The sequence below is a fragment of the Struthio camelus genome, chromosome 3 (genome assembly GCF_040807025.1).
Source record: "Struthio camelus isolate bStrCam1 chromosome 3, bStrCam1.hap1, whole genome shotgun sequence".
NCBI lineage: Eukaryota > Metazoa > Chordata > Aves > Struthioniformes > Struthionidae > Struthio > Struthio camelus.
The window spans coordinates 35,935,836-35,955,742 of record NC_090944.1 but is presented as its reverse complement, the minus strand read 5'-3'; the positions used below and the strand labels follow the sequence as shown (position 1 = coordinate 35,955,742).

Sequence of the window (19,907 nt, the reverse complement as noted above, 5' to 3'; positions counted from 1 at the left end):
TACTAAATGTTTGATTTCAGAATGTAGTAGCCTTGTATGTAATAAGGAACTCAAACTAGGAAGATCTTAAATTGTAAGGTTTATGGATGTACTTTGTCTTTGAGGAGTCATGGGGGAGCTGAAATACTGCTGTCTGAAATCCCAAAGTGATCTCTTTGAATGCTTGCATTTGAAATGAAATTGAGTCTAAATTTAAGGGACGTTATTTCTTTCCGCAAAGCGTGACTCTTTTATAGCTTTAGACTGTCATGGCTGTAGCAACACTGCGAAGGCAAATTAAAAAAAAAAAATTTTTTTGAAGTACCGTATTAGTATGAGGATGAGGAAATAACCTTGAGAAGGATGCAGCTAGGTCATCCAGTGGCATCAGTATGCTGCTCATGGATTAGAAATAGAGGCTTTCTAGAGAGGAAAATCATTTCCCAACATCTTCCTTTTGAATAACAGTGAACTTTGCCTCAGGGGCACAACACATCATTTTCACAACATGTGCAGCTTTTAGTCAGCAGAGAACTAAAGGCTGTGAGTTCACCTTCACTGCATGGCCCTTCAGTTCTAAATTTAATCTGCTGTTTCAGCCCCGCTGTCTAACCTAGACATCTCTCTGGAGAAACAGATTGTATAATTACTTAACATAACTTCCTTTGATTTTTTTTTTTTTTTTTCTCCCAGAGGTTGATTTCATGCAGAAGTCACATTAAATAAAATTGTATCTGCAAACTGTCAGAGTTGAGATTTAATTGATGAGTATAATGTTCAGATGCTGTTGGAAAGATTTGCATGTGTTCACATTTAGAGCAAAATACAATTAGCGGGGAGATGTAATGATTTAATGATTTTTCTCTTTGCTGCTTTGCTGCACTGTGGGGGCTTCTAGAACATTTAGAAGATGCAGAATTCTGGTTTTATATCTTTAAAAAATTGTAAACCAGGCTACCTGGTGAAGAAGAAGTGACTTTAGGAAGCTAGCAAAGCCCAGGTGATACTCCATGAAATAGGTCACAGTTTTGTGGACGCCATTCGTGGCTTAGGAGGAGACCTCTCTTCCAGCGTGGTCTTGCCGTCCGTCCTGCAATGACAGATCCACCAGGAGCATCCTAACGTTGGCCTATGCACCGCATTTGTGCGCAGCTTTCTGTGGGTGGGGTGGGTTCGGACTCACGAAATGGCACTTGCGGATCACGCTGATAGGTTTTCCTTTGTAGATCTGCTGGACACAAAGGAGGTAAGCTGTGTAAAACAGCTGCTCCAAGTGCCCCATCTAGTCGGACACGTCCTCACCTTTGTCCTGGAATACCCAAATGACCTCGTGTCCTTGCAGAGGGTTTGCACTTGTTAGTGAGAAAAGACCGTAGACTGCAAACCTGTTCCTTCTCCTTGTTCTCCGGATTTTACTTCATATTTACAGTGTAAGAAATTTATCTGTTGTCCAATACTTCAGGCAAATTAGATTTAAAAAAAACAAACAGTGTACAAGATGACTGCCAGTAATCTGGCAAAATGCAATCTCTAGATTAACTGTCATGCATTTGTCCTTATGATTTAAGATAATTGTTACTGTGTTTGCAAAGGCTACTAATCTGTTTTCATATTAGAGATGCATTTAATAGATGTAATTTTCTGTTCAAAGTGGAAAAGCCTGTCTGAAGCTTTTTGGAGAGCAATCCTTTAATACAAACTATGCCTGTGTTTACAGAAGAGCAGTGTATTGAAAATGGTATTCATGTGCACTATTATTTTACATGATTTTAAAACGTGCACAGTCATTGTTGCCATACACTCAGCCTCTTGGGAGCAGCTTAAAGAAGATTTGGGCCCTAAACCTGTAAGAAAATAGGGGTGAGCAGGTCAGTCTAAATCCTTTTGGCTTGCTTGCCAAGGTCAGTGGCCTTAGGCCTTCATCTCTGAATCATTCTCTGTGAGTGACTATACATATGTGTACTGCTGGCCTTGGTTTTCGTCTCAGATTTTGCTCACTTTACAATTCAAGTAGAAGACTGTTAATTTGCAGAAATAGAATTTGACTGTATATCTTCCATTACCTTGAAACTTTAGTAGCAACTCAACTTTGTTTTGGAAATAAATCAGCCTGAAAGCGGTCAGCGATACAGTTGTCAAACTTCTGTTCTTATGGCATTATTTCTACGACGGCGACTTGCGTGGAAGTTAAAATCACAACAATCCGTAAGCCCTGTCTCTTAAGATACCAGACAGAAGGGCTTATTTAGAAAATACTATATAATGGAGTGAATGTAGAAAAAATTAGCGTCATAAATGAGTGAATTTCTTGTAGGGTCACTAGAATTGTCATGGTGTACGCATTAAAGTTGTTAGACCCATAGTTTTCAGCTTTATTACCTTGAATTTGATACAAAATACATGCAACTCCTACTGACTGCCATAGCTTATTGCAGACAATAAGGTAGAAAACGGCTTATTTCAGGCATCTCAACAGTTATGTTTGAGCTAATTATTTAGACTCCTTTTATAGATGGTAGCGAGAACAAGCCTTCTAGATGTCTTAGACCTCTACCGTAGGGGGAGATGAAGTGTGTCTAGGAAGCACTTCCTTTCCACTGACAGGGAAGGAAGCGTGCGCACTTTACCTCTGACTGCGCCATGTCACACCTAGGTGTGGAAGGGATGAACGTGACCAAGGAAGGGGTGAGAGCATGGAGAGCACCAGACCATGCATGTAGGGGAACCCCAGCTATGGCTACGGCCATGAGGGGAGATTGTGCTTTGCCGCTTTGCCCCCCCCCCCCCCCCCCATCCTATGTATTTTTTATCATCTTTTTTACCTTTTTCTTTTCTTTCCCCTTTTTCTTTTTTTTTCCATTTTCCATTTCTTCTTCCTTTTTCTTTTTTCTCTTTTCTTCTGCCTCCTCCCTCTCTCCTTTCCTCCCCTCCCCTCTATTTTTCCCCCTACTTCTCCCTCCTTGTTTAGTCCACTCCTTGCCCATTTTAATTAATCTCTTGTTCTCTTATAACATAATGTCCTCAGGGAAGTACCGGACTTCTGTCCCTTTATAGTAGTATATTCAAAAGAGTTTTTTTCTAGGTCAGCAGTATAATGCTTTTACGGGCTAGCGTTGTTCATGGGGGAAGGCAGGGAAGTCTGCTGCCATTCTTTTAGTTAAATTCTGTGTATGCGGGATTCACTGAGTAACCACAAATTACAATGTGGATGAGAAATAGTTACCCTTCTGCCCTGTGCCCGTCTTTGTTTCTGTTGGATTCAAACTGTGCAAGTGGATGCTGAACTTTAGTGTGTAAGGTTAATCCCTTGTCAGTCCAGCTGACTAGCTGAGCATGTATTTGTGTGCTTTGCTGCAGCAGAAGCGTAGTCATTGCAAAAATATTTCCTGTAAACAATCTTGAGATACGAAGTTTTATGTAGAGATACATAACATAATTATATTGTTTGCAAAATCCAGTTGTTCAAATTACGTTCATATTTCACGGTTCAAGGCCAAAGGGATCGTCACTACATTTTTTTTTAAATGCTGACGTTCCTTCGTTTTGAATAATATCGTTCTCAGGGCTGATTACTGTATTGCGCTTGCTAAGGCTACGGTGTAACGTCTGATGGTGGAGCTCTAGTTTAAACGTTATCTTTTGCTGGATGTTGACATACGGCCGGGAGAGGCGAGATACTGGAGGTAGCCTTGGCGGGTGCTGCGGTATGTGCTCCCAGGGTGCTGGTCACATTCCTGGCGTGGTGAGTGGGGCGCTCGGGTAAGGAGCTCCTCTCGCAGCTTCTCTAAACACGCATCTGCTTGTAGCAGGTATTTGACTTCGCTGCTGTCAAAATAGTATGTTAAATGGTAGTACTTTTTACAGCGGGAAGTAACCCCTGACTCAACAAAAGCAGGTACGTTTGTGGAAGGAGAGGTTTTCATTCACGTGATCTTAAAAGAACCTGAAGTGAAATCCTTCTTTCACTAACGCCCAGAAGTTCCTCTTACACTCGTTGGAATCCCAGACCCGGATATCTACGGACAGAATGAGAAAAGTGTGAGACGAAGGAGGAAATCGAGATACAAGTGGGAGGAGGAGAAAACAGAGAAGGTGATGACGAAAAATGAGTAAAAGCAGACAAATTCTTCTTTCTCCTTTGCTTCCTTTCTCAAGCCAGTTTAAAAATATTTTGTAGTACCAAAGCTTAGTCTTGACAGGTTAAAGAAGATATTTTGTACTGAGATTTCTTTATTAGAAATTACAGTGTATATAAAATGGATCTGAAGGCAAGATAAGCAGAGATTGGCTGAATCACTGCTCTAATGACAAATAGAAATACACGATATTTGAACATAAAAATAGTTTCCCTCCAAGGGAGAACCTTTTTTTCATATTTTGTGTCAGGAAAGGTCATGTGTGTCTGCTAACAGAGCAAGGGGCAGCAGCACCCCTGTACGGTGAATAGCTGCTCCAGAAGTCCCTAGTATAAGGGTCTTTGGGGCAAGAAGGCTTTATAAGCAGCTGGACAAAATGCTTTTAAAACTACTCCGTGGTTGTTTTCCATAGAAACTCTTATGTTCAAAATCACTGTGCTACAGGGATGTAGTGATAGTGCATTAGACAAAACTGCTTTTTGTCCTGCAAAGACCAAATGAATAATTCAGAATAGAAACCTGAGGTTATTGATTCCTGTGAGTCCTTCAGACAGGACATGACTTGCAAATGGCCACTTGGATCAATGGCTTCGTGAAACATTCAGGTATGCGTTTAATGGCAGAGGAACCGTTTTGATACGCTGCAGTCTTGCTGAAAGTTTGCACTTTATTGACACCTGTGGTTATCATCATAACAGCACTATTCCCCACTATCGTCTTTTCAGCTATGCAGTTAATCCGTTATTTAAAATTCCCCACCTCTTCTTTTAAAAATGAACACTTCTTAGCTCTAGGTTTAAATATGTTTATTTAAAAGGAGTTTTAAAGTTTATTTAAAGTTTATAAAGTTTAAAGTTTAGTGTAAAGTAAAGTATAAAGTTTAAAGTTTAAAGTTTATAAAGTATATAAAGTTTAAAGTTAAAAGGAGTTTATGTTTATTTAAGGAGTAGTAAAGCACTCTGTGACTTTTTTTTAAAGTCTCAACACCCTTTGTTTTTGCAACATACTTTGACAGAGCATGGTTTGACTTCTTTTGTATTTAAGGAATATACTGAGAAGAACATTTACTATGCAAGTGCATCTAAATGAATCTCATAGATTCCTCATAGTTGATTCTGACAGCTGCTGTAAACTGTGTTGGGAAACAAGCCCTGTAAAATTCTGCCTCAAACGCAGCAAACAGCTTGCTGCGCTTGGCACTTTAGTCATTGGATGTAGCGAGGTATCAATATTTCCTCCTCCTATTTTATTTTTTAATTTATCAGTGGGACCTATTGCCTTCTTGGAAGACAGAAGAAAGTTTCAGTTTTTCTCCTGAAAACTTTTCTGTTGTGTGCTTAGGACTATTTTTAAAGATCTTGCCTAAGTAGAAATGTTTTTTCTTTGAACCATCTTCCTTCAGAAAAGTGTAAGAAGTTAGCTATTGGAGAAAGAACCTGCTGTTGAAGGTGGAAAAGAGTATTTCATTTTGATATTATCCCTGTAAATATGCATGGTTATAGTTTATTCATCCCACATTGTGTATAAATTTTTCAAAAAATCTGCCATCTCCAGTCGGCTTAGCATAATCTATATCTGCTTGCAGAGCAAATCAGCAAGCAAACTCAGGACTCTTATTAGTGTTTAATAGAAGTTTAGGTGGGGGAGGCTGGAAACCAAGAGACTGTGATGAAAATTAGTAGCAGGATGCCAGAAGTAAAAGCTGATAGAAGAGGAGGAGACTATATAAAGAGGTTAATGATAACCTGTATCACGAAATCTCTCTGTAAGTTAGTAAGTAAATAAATAAATAAATTCAAGTCAATAAAAACTGTGCCACAGATTTCAGGTTTATTTGATCTGCTCTAATGCATGCAGTCTTCATGACTAATGGGGAGCAGAAAAGAGGATAATTGAAAACAGTAAATTAAATATACATGAAATACGTGATGGCTTAAGTACATTGATATTTTTATGGCATGCAACACTTTTGAACCAGGTGAGTGTGTGGTTTTATGATCCTTTTTACTGTGATTTTCTTCAATTGTTTTGTACAGGTGTGCATATATGAAAGAATAAGAAATATAAGTCTACCATAAGATTACTGTAAAATGAAATAGAGCCATTAGCACTAGTAGCTTTCCTATAGTAGGCTAATATATTCATGTATTAATTCATTCTCTTTTTGAGGGTTTATTGTTTGCAATTAGCTCTCAGTTAGCATAGATTTTATTTAATATTTCATTATTTAATCCTTAGAGATTGTAAGAGATAAAACCGTACCATTTGCAATTATATGTTGGCTTTTTAATTGATTGTTAAATTATTCATAGGTTTATTTTATCTGTATACTTTTGATGTGTCCACATTTAATAGTCATTAATATATCAGGTTAGAAATACTCTGCCTTGATCCTGCTCCCACCGAGGCCAGTATGAACTGCGCCGTTGACTCCAGTGGGAGCAGTATGTTTCCCAGTACGTGAACTCCAAATAGCAAAGCAACCTCAAACGTTCGGTCAGAAGCATTACAAAAATACTTCATTCTGCAACAATATCTTCTATATTTTGGAAACCCGATCTCGCCCTGAGGTAGATTATGTAGGTGTGTGACTGCATAGGAAGAGAAGGTCAGAGGAAACCTGATTTTCCCGTGAAGAAACATGCATCGTCTGTTAAAGGTGTTTATGGTGCTTTGTACAGGTTCATTTAAAGATAGTAGCATATTATTTAAAACTCTCATCTGTCTAGTGAGATAAAGTATCTTGACTTCAATCAGAACAGTGTTATGTCTGCCAGCGCCCATTTGGCGCTTATTAGAATAAATCGGTTGTTTATAATTCCTTTAGGCAGGTGCAGAGTAACCACATAGGTAGTCACCCTGCACTGCACTGCCCTTGGCCTGAGTTAGAGTATCCATGTAGCTTTACGCTATGTAAGCCAGGTTCATTGGCTGAGTTTGATACGATATTATTTACATTTTAATATCTTAAACAGCTCGTTCCTGATCAGGTAGATTTGATGCCACATGGTCCAGGCCTGGAAAGAAAAGGCCAAATTGTTTGAAAGCAGGGAAAGGTGAAGAAAATTGGTTGCGGTATACAACAGAAATGTTGTGGAGTGTCTAAAACTAAGGATAAAACAGGAGAGAAGGTGACCCCGGTTGTTGCGGTTTCGGTTGTAGACCACCTTGGAACCGTGGAACGAGGTGGTTGATGACACGTTTGTGGTCACTAACTGGCGTTAAAAGGACAGGACTCTGGCAGTGGGGGAGATCCTTTATCCTCATCACTGACAGGAAAAGTGGATGTCAGGGTCAACTTTTAAACTGGTCATCTAGATGCCCTTTATAGTCTATGAGAAAAAGCTCTTCTTAAAGTAGGTGTGCAGAATAGGTCCAGATGTATTTTACATCCTTTCCCTGCCTGTTGAAGGGGTAAGAGTGGCTAGCTAAGGTGGGGACATCTGTCCTGTGAGGTGAGTCACATTCAGAGAGACCTTCAAGCGCTCAGGACGTGCTGGAAGTAACGTGTTTTATCGGGTGAAGAGAGGTGCTGGCAACACTGCTAGTTTTAGTCCTGACTGATTGGGAGGAACTACCTCAAAATCTGAAAGGGGGGAGATACTTCGAACACAAAATCAGACTCACCTTTCAAGAAAAGAGAGAAGGAGCAGAAAGGAAGGACAGCAAACATGAGCAGCAGCAGTCTCCTGAATTGCTTGCTGAAGTAGCAAAATTCAGCAGACTCGGGGAAATTGATAGGCAGGGTCTGGTGGGGAAGTAATCCAGGAGCGAAGGGGACGCAAGAGACCTGGCAGTTACTGAAAGCGCCTGTGTTGAAGGCACAATGGCAGGGTGTGGATGGGGAAGGCAGATATAGCAGGCACAGTATACGATGTATTGCTGCTTTTAAGAGCTGTGACAAATCAAAAGGAGCCATGCAGATAGCGGAAGTAAGGGCAACATGACTAAAGATTAATATAAAGGAGTAGTAAAGCAAAGCATGATGGGATAAAATCAGACAAAGGTCCAAAATGAGTTATAATAAGAGTATGACATAAAAGTCAACACGGGAACGATTCTGTAATTGTGTCAGAGTATGAGGAAGAAAGGAGAAATATAGATGCATTACTGAGGGGGAAAAAGAAGAGATAATATTATTAAAACGTATAGAGAAGGCTGAAGTATTCAGTCCTCTTCAAACTACAAAAATGCTGCCTTGATGAAACACAACTTAAAAGGTTGAGAGTAGAAGTCAGATAAGGAAAGAAGAGTGAAGACTATTTAGATAAGTTACCTGCTTTCTAGTTGCACAGCTTTTATTCCCTCAGGAGTTGGCAGCTGAAGTCAGTTGCCGTTATATTTACGAATTTGAAAAGGATAAGGGACTCCTAGTGGTCTGCGGTGTGGTAGGCGTCAGACAGTGGAACAAGTTAATAAACAGTCATTTAGTTTACTAGGATGCCATCATCAGCAACAGCTGCAAGGAGGCAGCCGTGGGAGGCAGGTCCAGGCTTGGTGGCTCTTGTGGTTGCTGCCGTCAGTGGTGCTGGCTGCGTCTGCTTATGCCCAGGTAGCTACAGGAGCTGCACGGTAGCTCCACTCTTTGCCTATGGGCTCGCGCAGTGCTGAGCACACGAGGGGACAGCTCTTAATTCTGCCTTTTCATGGGTGCGTGGGCGACAGAGGTTGAGAGGTGGCTGGCAGTTGTGCTGGTGGGCGCACAGATGTGAAACTTCAGCCAGACCCCTCTGCCTAGCTGTGCTCCTCCTGCTCTTTACCACAACAAGGAGTTTGCACTTGTCTGTAATGAAGCAGTAAGAAGATAAGTTTTTTTGAAAATCAAGGACGAGTTGTGATGATTGAGTTTGTTTAGTCTAAAGTAGAGAGGACTGAAGGGAGACACGATAATATGTCCCCAGTGTGCAGAAGGTGGTTATGCAGAAGCCAGGGAACAAGGGTTTTCCAAGGTTGGGGTCTACAGAGGAGACGGCAAAAAATTCAGCTTAATTTACAGAAGAAGATTTATTTTGAAGATTAGGAAGGCAGAAAAAAAAACCCCAAAGCCAGTAAGCACTGCAAAGCCCTAAAGTGTATGCATTACATTGTAGAATTTCCTTCATTTGAATTTTCAAGAGTAAATTAGAGAAGCATCTCTGGAGTGCTCTAGCCAAGCTCTGTCCTGCTCCAGGGCATTGGGTTGGGTGAGATGATCTGTTTAGTCCTTTTTAGCATTATGTTTCTATTATTCTGTGACAATGACAGGCCTAATACAGCCTAACCCTTCTCTGGCAAAATATTTTTTTAACTTCAAATTCTTAGAGCTGATCGATGCCAAGTTCTTTACCAAAGCTGGGGTTTTCATCACATTAATGATTTCATCCTGCATCAGTCCTGGAATTGCAGTGAGAATGCCCTTTTGCAGTGGGCTACCGTGTAAAGTGAAACTAGGTGATGTTTGCTTTATATTCCTCGTTAATCTATATTTATATTCGTTTATGCCTTTGTAAGCAAAACATTTAAAAAAAGAAACGGAATAAATGTCACATATTGGTCTTTAAACAGGTTGTGAGTCACACTTAATTATCATCATTAATACGTGCAGAGGATGTATCTCCTAATGGCTAGAAATGTGATAGAGATGTAGAGAGAATTTTGTAGTGTATTTTATGAGTCTTTGTGGTTTATAAATATCTTTAAATAATCTTGTGCAAGAAGGCATCTGAACAGAGTATTGCTCAGAGGAAAAATCATAAAGTGTTATTGAGGTGCAGAATGGGAGACAGGTGGACGTGCTGATCGCAGCTGCTGCAGCAGTTGCTAGTGAGCTGGCAGCTTTGGAGAGTTGCACGAGGATCTCCCTCAGCATACGTCAACACGCTTCAGCTCTTCTTGGTGTTCCCTGAGCACTGTTTGCATAATGAAGTATGCTGTGGTGGAATAGATACTAATGCTGACTGTGTATCTCCAGAACGTAAATGAATATTTTAGGACTTTAAATGATAGCAATAAGGGAAGTAGAGCTCCATTTCATGTTAATAGATCTTCATTTACATTGAGCCTGTGAATCTATACAGCACGGGCTCTATGCAGATGGATTTTCTGATCCCAGTGATGCCAAGATACTAGCAGCCCACAAAGTCCGTGCTGTGAAAGTCTTGAAAACAGTGAGGGAAGTGTCCTGCCAGAGCCAAACGTGGCTCAGGTAATCCTTTTCGTCTTTCATCTTCAGATGTGAAACCCTTCTTTAAATAAACAAAGCCAAAATCTAGATCTCAGATTCAGAAAACAATTCATGGTTAATTTAACTAAAGGAATTCTTTCAGTATAAACATTAAACCAGTATCTTTGGTTGATTTTAGCAACTTTGTTATAATTCTTTTAAATCCTTTGGCTGAGAACCCTAGTAAGTGGAAAGCATGCTGACTCTTTCTAGTGCGGCCTTCAGGATTCCCTGTGATCTTCATGGGGCTTATTTTGGCTTATGAGCCAGCCCTTACTTTGAATTCTGGTGACTTCAGAGGCGTCTGCTTCCTTGGTACAAGGCAGCTGAGTTCATCTGCCCACCTTGTGTAGTGGCTTGCACACTTTCTGAAGGAGAAGTGGGGCTCTGGCTAAAACTGTCAGATGTTATAGTCATAAAGAAGTGATAATGATGATGAATAAGTGCGGTGGGATTCGTGGCGGTGTTCTTAGTGGCTGGACCTTGTTTTAAGTATTAACTGCCCCTGTGGGTTGAAGAGAACCTAAATCTGTTAACCATCCATCCCCTTATTATAAAAAGGTTCTTCCATTGGAGACAGAAAGAAGGATTTGAACCATTTGATAAACTTGTGCTCTAGGTAATAATTATGTTTTAGATGTTGCACAACTACTGAAGTTCAGAAAAGGACTTATATGTGTGTATATTTGTCTCCTGTTATTTGTATATGCATAGGATTATGCGCTTGCTTGCATGCTTGCTGATTTGTGGTTTAGGAGAATGTTGGAATGCGTGTCATGAACCTAAATATAGGGACGTAGCAACAGAAATGGAAGGACAAGATTTAGCAATGGCCTGAATTTTTTTTAAATTGAGCAACAGTATGTTTACCTGAAAGCAATATGTGTGTCCTTCTTATGATGTTACTTTATTAAGAGTTTTTCAGAGACAGGCGAAACAATGAAAGGCTGAGGGGTAAAAATGCAAAACAGGATATGCAAAAACAACAGTTAATCAGATGATATAGTTTTCTGGAAGATATATGAAGATTAATGTAAAAAAAAAAAAAAGTTGACTTATCCAAGCTTAGTTACAGCAGCCACGTTTTAGAGTAAATCACTTTTCTGCTAATGTAGAGAGCACTGGCCAGATGAATACAGTGAAGGGCAACCAAGGATGGATTTTAAGTTAGAAAACATCTGACATAAAGAAAGGTCAGGAGTGTTGAACTCAGTATGGGAGACTAGTTTAAAGGTGACTTCTAAAAGTGTTTGAAATCATAAATGGATTTTATAAAATGGAATAGCATTTGCTGTTTGGGGAAGTTAACAGCCTTGAACCAAGTCAAACAGCTAGAATATTACTCCCGAGTATGAAATAAAAAACAATTTGTTTTCACTGTAACTACACTGCACGCTCACGGTGGAACAGACGAACAGATTGGTGGGCGAAGTAAAACAGTGCAAGTGAGTTTGAGACCACTGGGCTAAAACCGGATTCACGATTGCAAGCCTCTCGGCGCAGGGATGAGACGGAGCAAGGTTTGCCCTTGGGGCCGCCTTACGTGTGCGCGTGGAGCCCGGGGCAACAGCACCATCTGCAGCCACCGCCTCTGCCGCTGCGCCGGGAAAGCTGTGCCTGGCCTCCGCTCCTGCAGCAGTGCCGGCGGGTGTACTGCGCTGCAGCTGTTGCTTGTTTGTTTTTACGGATTCTGGTAGGATACAGTGCAAAGCCAGGATCGCACGCAGGATACATATCTACAGTTTGTTCTTCTCGCAGGAATTTCTGTAAAATAAATTTTGGTGTCAAAGTGAGAAGATTGAGGAGCACAAGACAGGGAGAGGCTGTACGTGTGTAAGAGCTTCCGCTCCCCGTCCTTGTTGGCGTGCCGTCAGCGTGGCCGTGGAGCACAGCAAGGACCTGCGCCGCGCCGCGGGGGCGAGCGGGGTGGGAGTCACCCGAGCGGGATGGTGCCGCGGCGTGCTGAGCGACAGCGACGTGCCTTATCCGGGGGGGAGCAAAATAAGTAGCAGCAAAGACATTTGAGGGAGCAGCCTTGTTCGGCAAATCAGTCACGTGGGAAAATTTTGGCAAATCTGATACTCTGACAGGTACAGGCTGCGTTGAAGGCAGGGATCGTGTTGCAACCTGTTAAGCACTTTTAGAAAGATTCACATAAATCATGCTCTATGTCTTGACATATTAAATGTTCATTTTTGTATAAAAGTAAAAGAAAGCTCTTTGTATGAAAGATTTTCTGCTCTTTTTATGGTATAAGTTTATTTGTTTATTTAGAAATGCCAGTATGATTCCTTAATTTTCAAAGGCGAGCAGAGTAAAAGACAGTCATTTTCAAAGCCTACATAAAGCTGTTTCCTCATTTCACATTACTTGTTCTTGTAATAAAATTTGTCTTTTAGAAAGAATTTTAAGTGCCTTCTTAAGAAGCTGAAAAATCAGGGAAACTCATCAGGATGTCAAGGATCTTTATGCAGCGGCCACAGCAGTTTTTCAGAGGTCTGAATGCTGATGACTTTTTCTGTGCAACCGTGTAATTATAGTAGCTTTTCAATGCCTGTGTGGCTGCTATCTCACGAAAAAGTGTCTCACTATAGCTGAAGAGCTGAGGCCCTAAACATGACCCAAAATCTACTGAAGTGAATGGGAGTCTTAAGCGGTCATCTTTCCATGGACCCTGAATCAGATTCTGAAGGAATGAATTTGAAGTTTATTATAAAACTATTGGTGGCCTTGTACCAGTTGTCATTCGGACTTCTGTCCGTGACCTCACAGGTAATTAAGGCCCGACTGCTTTTTCCCAACACACCTCATTACAGTCCGAATTATTGGGTCCCATCCCATTTTTCTTTGGAGTAGTGGTAATGCTTTCTATCTATATTGTGCATTTAATTAACTTTATTTCTGGAAGAGAGGAGAACGGTATTTGAAAAGACTTTTCCAAGTTTTATGATCTTCAAAAGCCTCTAGTGGACGTTTAATGTAATAGATCTTGTTAGTGGCTGGGGATTAGACTAATTTTTAAGGCTTGTCAGCTAATAGCACTTCTGTTTTTCAAAATAAATGTGAATTAGATTTTATTCTAAATCTGTCATTCTCCAGAGCCCCTGTTTGGGAAGCTATAAGAAAAGGTCTGGTTTGGTCAGTTCTGCTAATGGTCAGTTCTGCTTAATTATAACACAGATAAGGAAAGTCCTGATATTTTAAGAAAAATACTTAATTACAATAGACTATTTTCTCTTACTCTGTAAAAACTGGTAAGTTTGCAAGTGTGTCAACCCAAAAATATATCTTGATTCTATGGCCTTCAGACTGGCAGGGTCACTGTAATTGTGTCACTTCCTTGAGGGAGTTTCTAGTTGCCTTTGGTACATGGGAGTTGCTTTCAGTTATTCCTGCCTTATCTGATTGCATACTTTCTCATGCTTCTTAATGCCCTGACACAAGAATCTGCTGTGCATTAATCTTTATTCCCTTTCCTTCCTACAATCTAGAATTTAATTCCAAAACTTTCTCAAAACTCTGCATTTTAGGTACACACTGGACCATAACATTAACATCTGTGACGTTCCTCCATGTATGTGCATGGCAGGTGTGCACCCGCTGTATACACAGAAAGGGCCACAACACTATTTTCATGGCAGATTTACACCTGAACAAACGAGCATGGGAGTTTCTTTACTATTCTGATAGAGGGGCAGCGACCTTCCCACTGTACTGCGGCCTGTGCATTTTATAGCCTCCACTTTCAAGATCAAATCATTTTTTGCTTGCAGAAGCAGACGGGACACTCTTTCCCTCTGTTACCTATTCAAGCATAAGCAAGCTGTGGTTTTATTTTGTAAAACTACAGATTTTGTTCCAGTATCAGCCTGACACAACTAAAAATAACACGTAAAAAAGTAAGATGTGGATATGTTTCATTCAGCTTTTCTCTGCTGTAGTGCTGTGGTAAGATCCCCTACCTGAATGTGGCTTTGTGAAAGAGATTTTAAGTGACTCCACTGCTAATAGCCTGGAGTAACCCAGGTGCAACCTATGTGCAGTGTGGTTCAGCTGCTTCATATGGAAGATGAAGAAGATGGCTTGCGCTTGCTCTGACCGTGGCAAAACCGGAGTTCACTATGCATGGAGTGGGTTCCCTACACATAGATATCTAGTGCTGTTTGAGATGTCGTAGGGTATTCAGGGGTCTGCATAGGACTAGTAGGCAGGACTTGGGCAAACCGTTGTCCTTCTGGAGGCGCAGCTGGAGGCCGGGAGGCATGTCCCCACCACCTACTACCATGGTCCTCTAGGTCTGCGTCTAGGTGGCTGAACTGCGTCTTCATCTTCTGTCAGCGAATATCAGAGCCAAGCAAATCAAAAAGCAAATCAAGCCTACTGGACCAGGGTCTTTAACTGTAGAAGCAGAATAGTACACTAGGTTGTAGGTTTGTTGTAAGGACTACCAGTGTCAGCTGAACAGCATGATAAAGCTATGCAAGCTACATGGACTATTTAGATTGCTAGCTTTTGGAGGTGGCTACAGGGCCTGACATGGTGGGATCCTGGATCAAGATCGCAGCTGTATGACTACTACAGCTTTAAAAGCTGTTTTTACTAGTAGCGGTGCAGGTTCCCCAAGGCACCAGCATGCAAAGCTCACTGGGAATGTATGATATGAAAACATCTGATGCTCATATGAAGGCGGAATGCCGCTTGGCTTGCCACAACCATCGTAGTATATATGCCAGAAGATGAAGATCAAAAGATGAATCACCTCTGAAACAGTGCCTTAAATCATCCCTGTCTCCTTTTGGCTGATGAAGCCATTTTGCTTCTCTTGTTTAAGTTTTGTCAAATGCCCCTTAGCCACTAAATGCCTCCTACATCTTCCTTAGAGAATCTCTTGTCATGCCCAAATTATCAAGTCTCCTACACTCACATAAGTTTGTTGCACAAGGTTGCCTGAGGCAGCACGTAACCTACTTTGCACATGGACCTTGCAGAACAGAGGGCTGACAATTCTGCTGTTTTATAGAAAAGCCACTAAAATTCGTAACAAAATTCTTTGCAGCCCAGCAGACCCCGCAGATCCACAGGTTCTGATGGAATCTGAATGTGGCAGCAAAACAGCAAGAAAACACTAATATTTGTTCCTTGTGCTTTTAAAGATCTAAGAATTCATTGTATATGTTGAGAGACATAGCTTGCCCTATACCAATAGCAGAGAGAGATAGTTTTGCAAAGCTTTTTCCTGAAATGCGGAGCAGGATCTCTTGGGAAGCACAAGGTGCTCCTTCTTTTAAAAGAAGTGATTTGCTGCTTTGAGAGACCCTGCTTGCCCAGCTCCATCTTTTTAGGTGCACATTTGTTGTGGAAGAAATTTCTTAGTACTGTCCTTAGTACTTAGTCCTGTGCTAGCATGCAGGAGCAGTGTGTCGTAAATAACTTACCCTCACAGTCATTGTCAGTCAATGGCAGAATTAAGAAAGAAGGTTAAGACTTATTGGTGGTTTCCCAGTGGGTGGTTTGACAGCTCTAAGCAGCTTTCTCTGTAAACAGTCTGAATTCATCTCTGAAACGTCTGTGATACCTAAAAAGATAAGTTGAGGGAAATGTTTTTCTTTGTAATACTTGGGAAACCTCATTGTAAGAAACAAACAGAAGGTAAACAATCTTATGATGTGAGAGACCGTCAGAATAAATCCTCTTGAAGCCACACAAATATCCTGCGTCCGGTGAGAAAATAAAGACAGATTGGAAACTTGTAGCATTTTCTCATCCCATCATTCAAGTATCTGCACGCTGGGCAGTCCACGTGAGTTTTATGTTGAAAAGAGTGTCGGTGTTGACTTGTTGCTTCATAGGTAGTTTTAAAGCTGTGCTAGCGCTGTGTCCTCTAGATGTACAACCCTTTCCTCCGCTCTCACCTGACGTCCTCCCTTTCTTCTGGCTGCCGCGCTCCCCCGTGGATCTGTTCTGGCTTGGACTCCTGCTTTCTTAACGGGAGCTGAAGCGTCGTGGGGCTGGCCCAGAGGGGCAGGCAGGAGGAGGAGGAGGAGGAGGAGGAATGCTGCTGCTGCGTTTCGTTGGAAGGAAACCCACCTGCTCCTGTCAAAAAGAATTCAGTCCTCGATTGACATGGTTCAGTTTGGCATGGTTCTTTGAATAAAAGAATAAAAAGTCACAGTTATTTTGGGTTAAAAAAAAAATCTTTGCACTCTTCATTTGTTAAGCATCTGGCGTAATCAAATCTGATGTCAAAGTTTTTAATGATATCTTTAGGCTTCCATTTTCTTTTTTTGACCATAGATATGCTAGGAGAGCGTCTGTTCTGTTTCTTTGTTTGGCTTAGCAATACCTCGATATTACTAGAGTATTTTTCTTTTTAAATGTTTTAAATTAATTGCACAGAGGACTTTATATAAACATCTAGAATTAAAATTCAATTATTTTTTGTTTGTGAGTGTGCAAAGCTATGTATATGTAAAGGAGTGAAGGTATGTGTGTAGCAACTTAAAAGTGTGATAACTTTTGGCCTGAATCCAGTGAACTTGTATGCTGAGGCTAACATGTATGTCAGGACAGGATTTTGTTCTGCACGTTTTCTCACAGTTCATTGGGTTTAGCTGGCTACTGTGAGTCTAGCTAGGGTCATCTGTAAGTGATCATTATTTAGGTGGAAATAGATAGCGTTGTTTAAATAGTCAGGTACTGATTATTAGTTGCTATATCCATTCATTGCCTCTAACTTCAAACTGTTTTCCTTTTCAATAGAAGAAATAAAACGGGATGGAAATGTGAGAGTGCAGACAAGGTTGTGAATCTTGCTTGTGTTTACAGTAAATTTAGGTTTGCAGGTTTGTGATGAAAGTGGATACATTTCAGGTGCCATGTTGAGGTATGTCTGAGGTTGAACATTAAAAGATAACTATGTTAATATGATTGTGAATTCCTTGGTATAAATCAGGATCTTAAATTGTATTTTTGCATTTATCTTTGCAGGTTCGAAAGCATGTGAATGACCTGTATGAAGACCTAAGAGATGGACATAACTTGATCTCTCTTTTAGAAGTCCTTTCTGGAGACACCTTGGTGAGCTTTCAAATCAGAATGCGGTGATCCAGTTTGTTATACGTGCATATTTACTCTGCTTTTTTAACTCTTTGGATGTTGACTGCTGGGGATTTCTTTGATATTTCCCGCAATCTGTGGCTTGATACCAAAGGCACAAGTTGTGTTTCTGTTGGTAAAATATTCCTCCATGAGCTCTGTGGGAGAATGCAGTCGTATTTTCTTCTTTTCTTGTACTTGGTGAGACTTCCTGTCTTAATAGGGTAGTGCACAAGCTTTTTCTGTTCTTCCCTTTTCTTTACAGTTTTTCTTTTAACAAGTATTAGATGCTTAATGTTCCTTCACATTAAAGGGAATAACTTACAAACAGCAAGGGTAAAATGTCCCTGAAAATGTCTAACACGCTCCTCAGGTGTCATTTCCTTTCTTTGTGAGCATTACTTCCCTTGCTTGGTATTTGTTCTCTTCATTATGTTCTTCTTTTCATGCTCTTCTTTTCATTTGTGGTCTGTCTTGTGTCTTTGCTGTCCTGTCTCTTGTCTGTTATATTCATTAGCCAAGAGAGCGAGATTTTTTGAAGACCTTACGGTTGGTGAGTTCAACAGAAGCATGCGCATATGAACAGCATGAGGATGTGGAGGATGAGGATAAGGGGGTAGGTGCCGACCCCCATAACTGTACTAACGTAGTGTTTGAAGTGTGGTGGCTGCTAATGTACAAGCAAATTCTTAGTTTGGTGTTCTGCAGTAGTTCAGTAGAAAGATCAAAAGAACTCATGTTGATAAACCGGAATGTGTGTGTTTATAATGGAGGTATGGAAAGACAAATTTTGATCCAACTTGTTTGCAAACAGCTAACCTGCAAAAGTTTAAGCTTTCTGTTTGTTTCCTTTATGCTGTACAAAACTGTGGCACAAATGTGTACTGGGCAATATTATCAAAGTTTTGTAGAACAGTCTGTTTTTATAATAAATATGAAAATACAATAATTCCATTAAACCAACATTTTAAACTTGCAGTCAATATTGCACATGAAGAGGTAACATAAATGGAGGCTGGACTCCTTACTGAAGTCAATGATAAAAAATTAATTTGGCTTAGTTAGAAATACCAGTCTACCTTAACCATAGTGTGTTTGATATAACATTCAAAAATATTTTGGAATGAGGTAATTTAGATGTGCGATTTAGATCTATTTCTTAGACTTTGTTAAATCTAATAGTTACTTTTTCAAAGCAGATAGTCAAAGTAGAGAGTCTGACAACTATGTGTAGTGCTTTGGCAGGTAAGCATATGGATTGTTTGCAGGGTTTATCGTTCTGGCAGCAAATGCTGAATTATAATGATAATTCACTGTATTTTACCATCCAGAAGGGAAATATCTACTTGTAAAGTGTGAAATGCTGAGTGCTTGTTAGTCCGAGTAAGTTGTTTCATGCCTTTGTAGAACTTGCATTACTAGCGTTTGCTAAAGCAACTTGGTATTACAGGACCCAGTTATGTTCTTGGCTGCACGTGTGTTGAGCTGCAGTTGTGATTTCAGTGGAACGTATGCTTTTTTCCTGAGGTATGACATACCTCAAAATGCTGCATCGTAGCTGTACATTGAAGAAAATATTTCCCCTCTGAGATGCCTTTATTTTGTGACAATTTGGGATTTATTACACTCTCTTTGTTTTGGAAAATAAAAGTTCCAGGCTTGCAGTCCTTCCTTCAACCCGTGGAAGTTATTCTCTAGCAAGGGCTGTAGGGAATGATCCTGAACTATCAGTGTGGGGAAAAAAAAAGAAAAAAGAGAGAGAGAGAGAACTAAATCCAAGGTTCTGTATTGGAAATTAAAGTTCCATCTTCGTATTTTAGTTTATGCTTCTTATTCAGCTACATTTTCTCATGTTTCCTTTTGGCAAACTCATGATATTTCACAGAGCAAAAAAGTCAGTTGAGGAAGACTTTGGCTTATCTGTGTGTTTCACAGTGATTGTCTGAGGAAATACTCATATTCGTGGCTGATCCCTAGCAATTATAGTATGTTTCTGTATATTACTGTGAAAAGTTTGGGAAAAATCTGAAACAAGGAAGAAGACTATAAGGACCTGGATATTGTTATGATGACATAAATTTAGCTGCTTTCCCATTTTTGAGCCATGACAGCTAAGTAAAATATTCCTCTTCTGTGTGATCTTTCTTCTTGGTAATTTTACACTAACTGCATGCAGTTTTGCCATGTTTCTATTAACACACCGCTCATTTTATATTTTTTTCTTGCTAGTTTGATTTTACTTTGAGAAGAGTGTTTTTTCTTTTTAAAGTTTTTTTCATGCTTCCACCCGAGTCGAGAGATTAAGCATATGCTTTAGGGCTGTATATGTCACATTATTTCTGTCTGGAGTAAGGTATTATCTTTATTATATGCTTCTAAATAAATATTAAAATTAAAATGATTATGCAGTCATATCACAAATAAGCAATGATAAATCCTAAAGTTGTATTTGCATATAGAGGCAAGGTCTTTTGTGAGAGAGCTTACCAGGACAA

General features: G+C 40.2%; 1 protein-coding gene across 22 annotated transcripts in view; it reads left to right on the top strand.

Annotated features, from left to right (window-relative positions):
• Positions 1-19,907, top strand: part of LOC104151956 (dystonin) — a 309,066-nt gene that overhangs the window by 96,680 nt on the left and 192,479 nt on the right. For all 22 annotated transcript variants that reach the window (XM_068937429.1, XM_068937427.1, XM_068937406.1 and 19 more), the window contains one exon: positions 17,305-17,394. In XM_068937429.1, the coding sequence (XP_068793530.1) occupies positions 17,305-17,394 (90 nt within the window). The remainder of the gene's footprint in view (positions 1-17,304; positions 17,395-19,907) is intronic.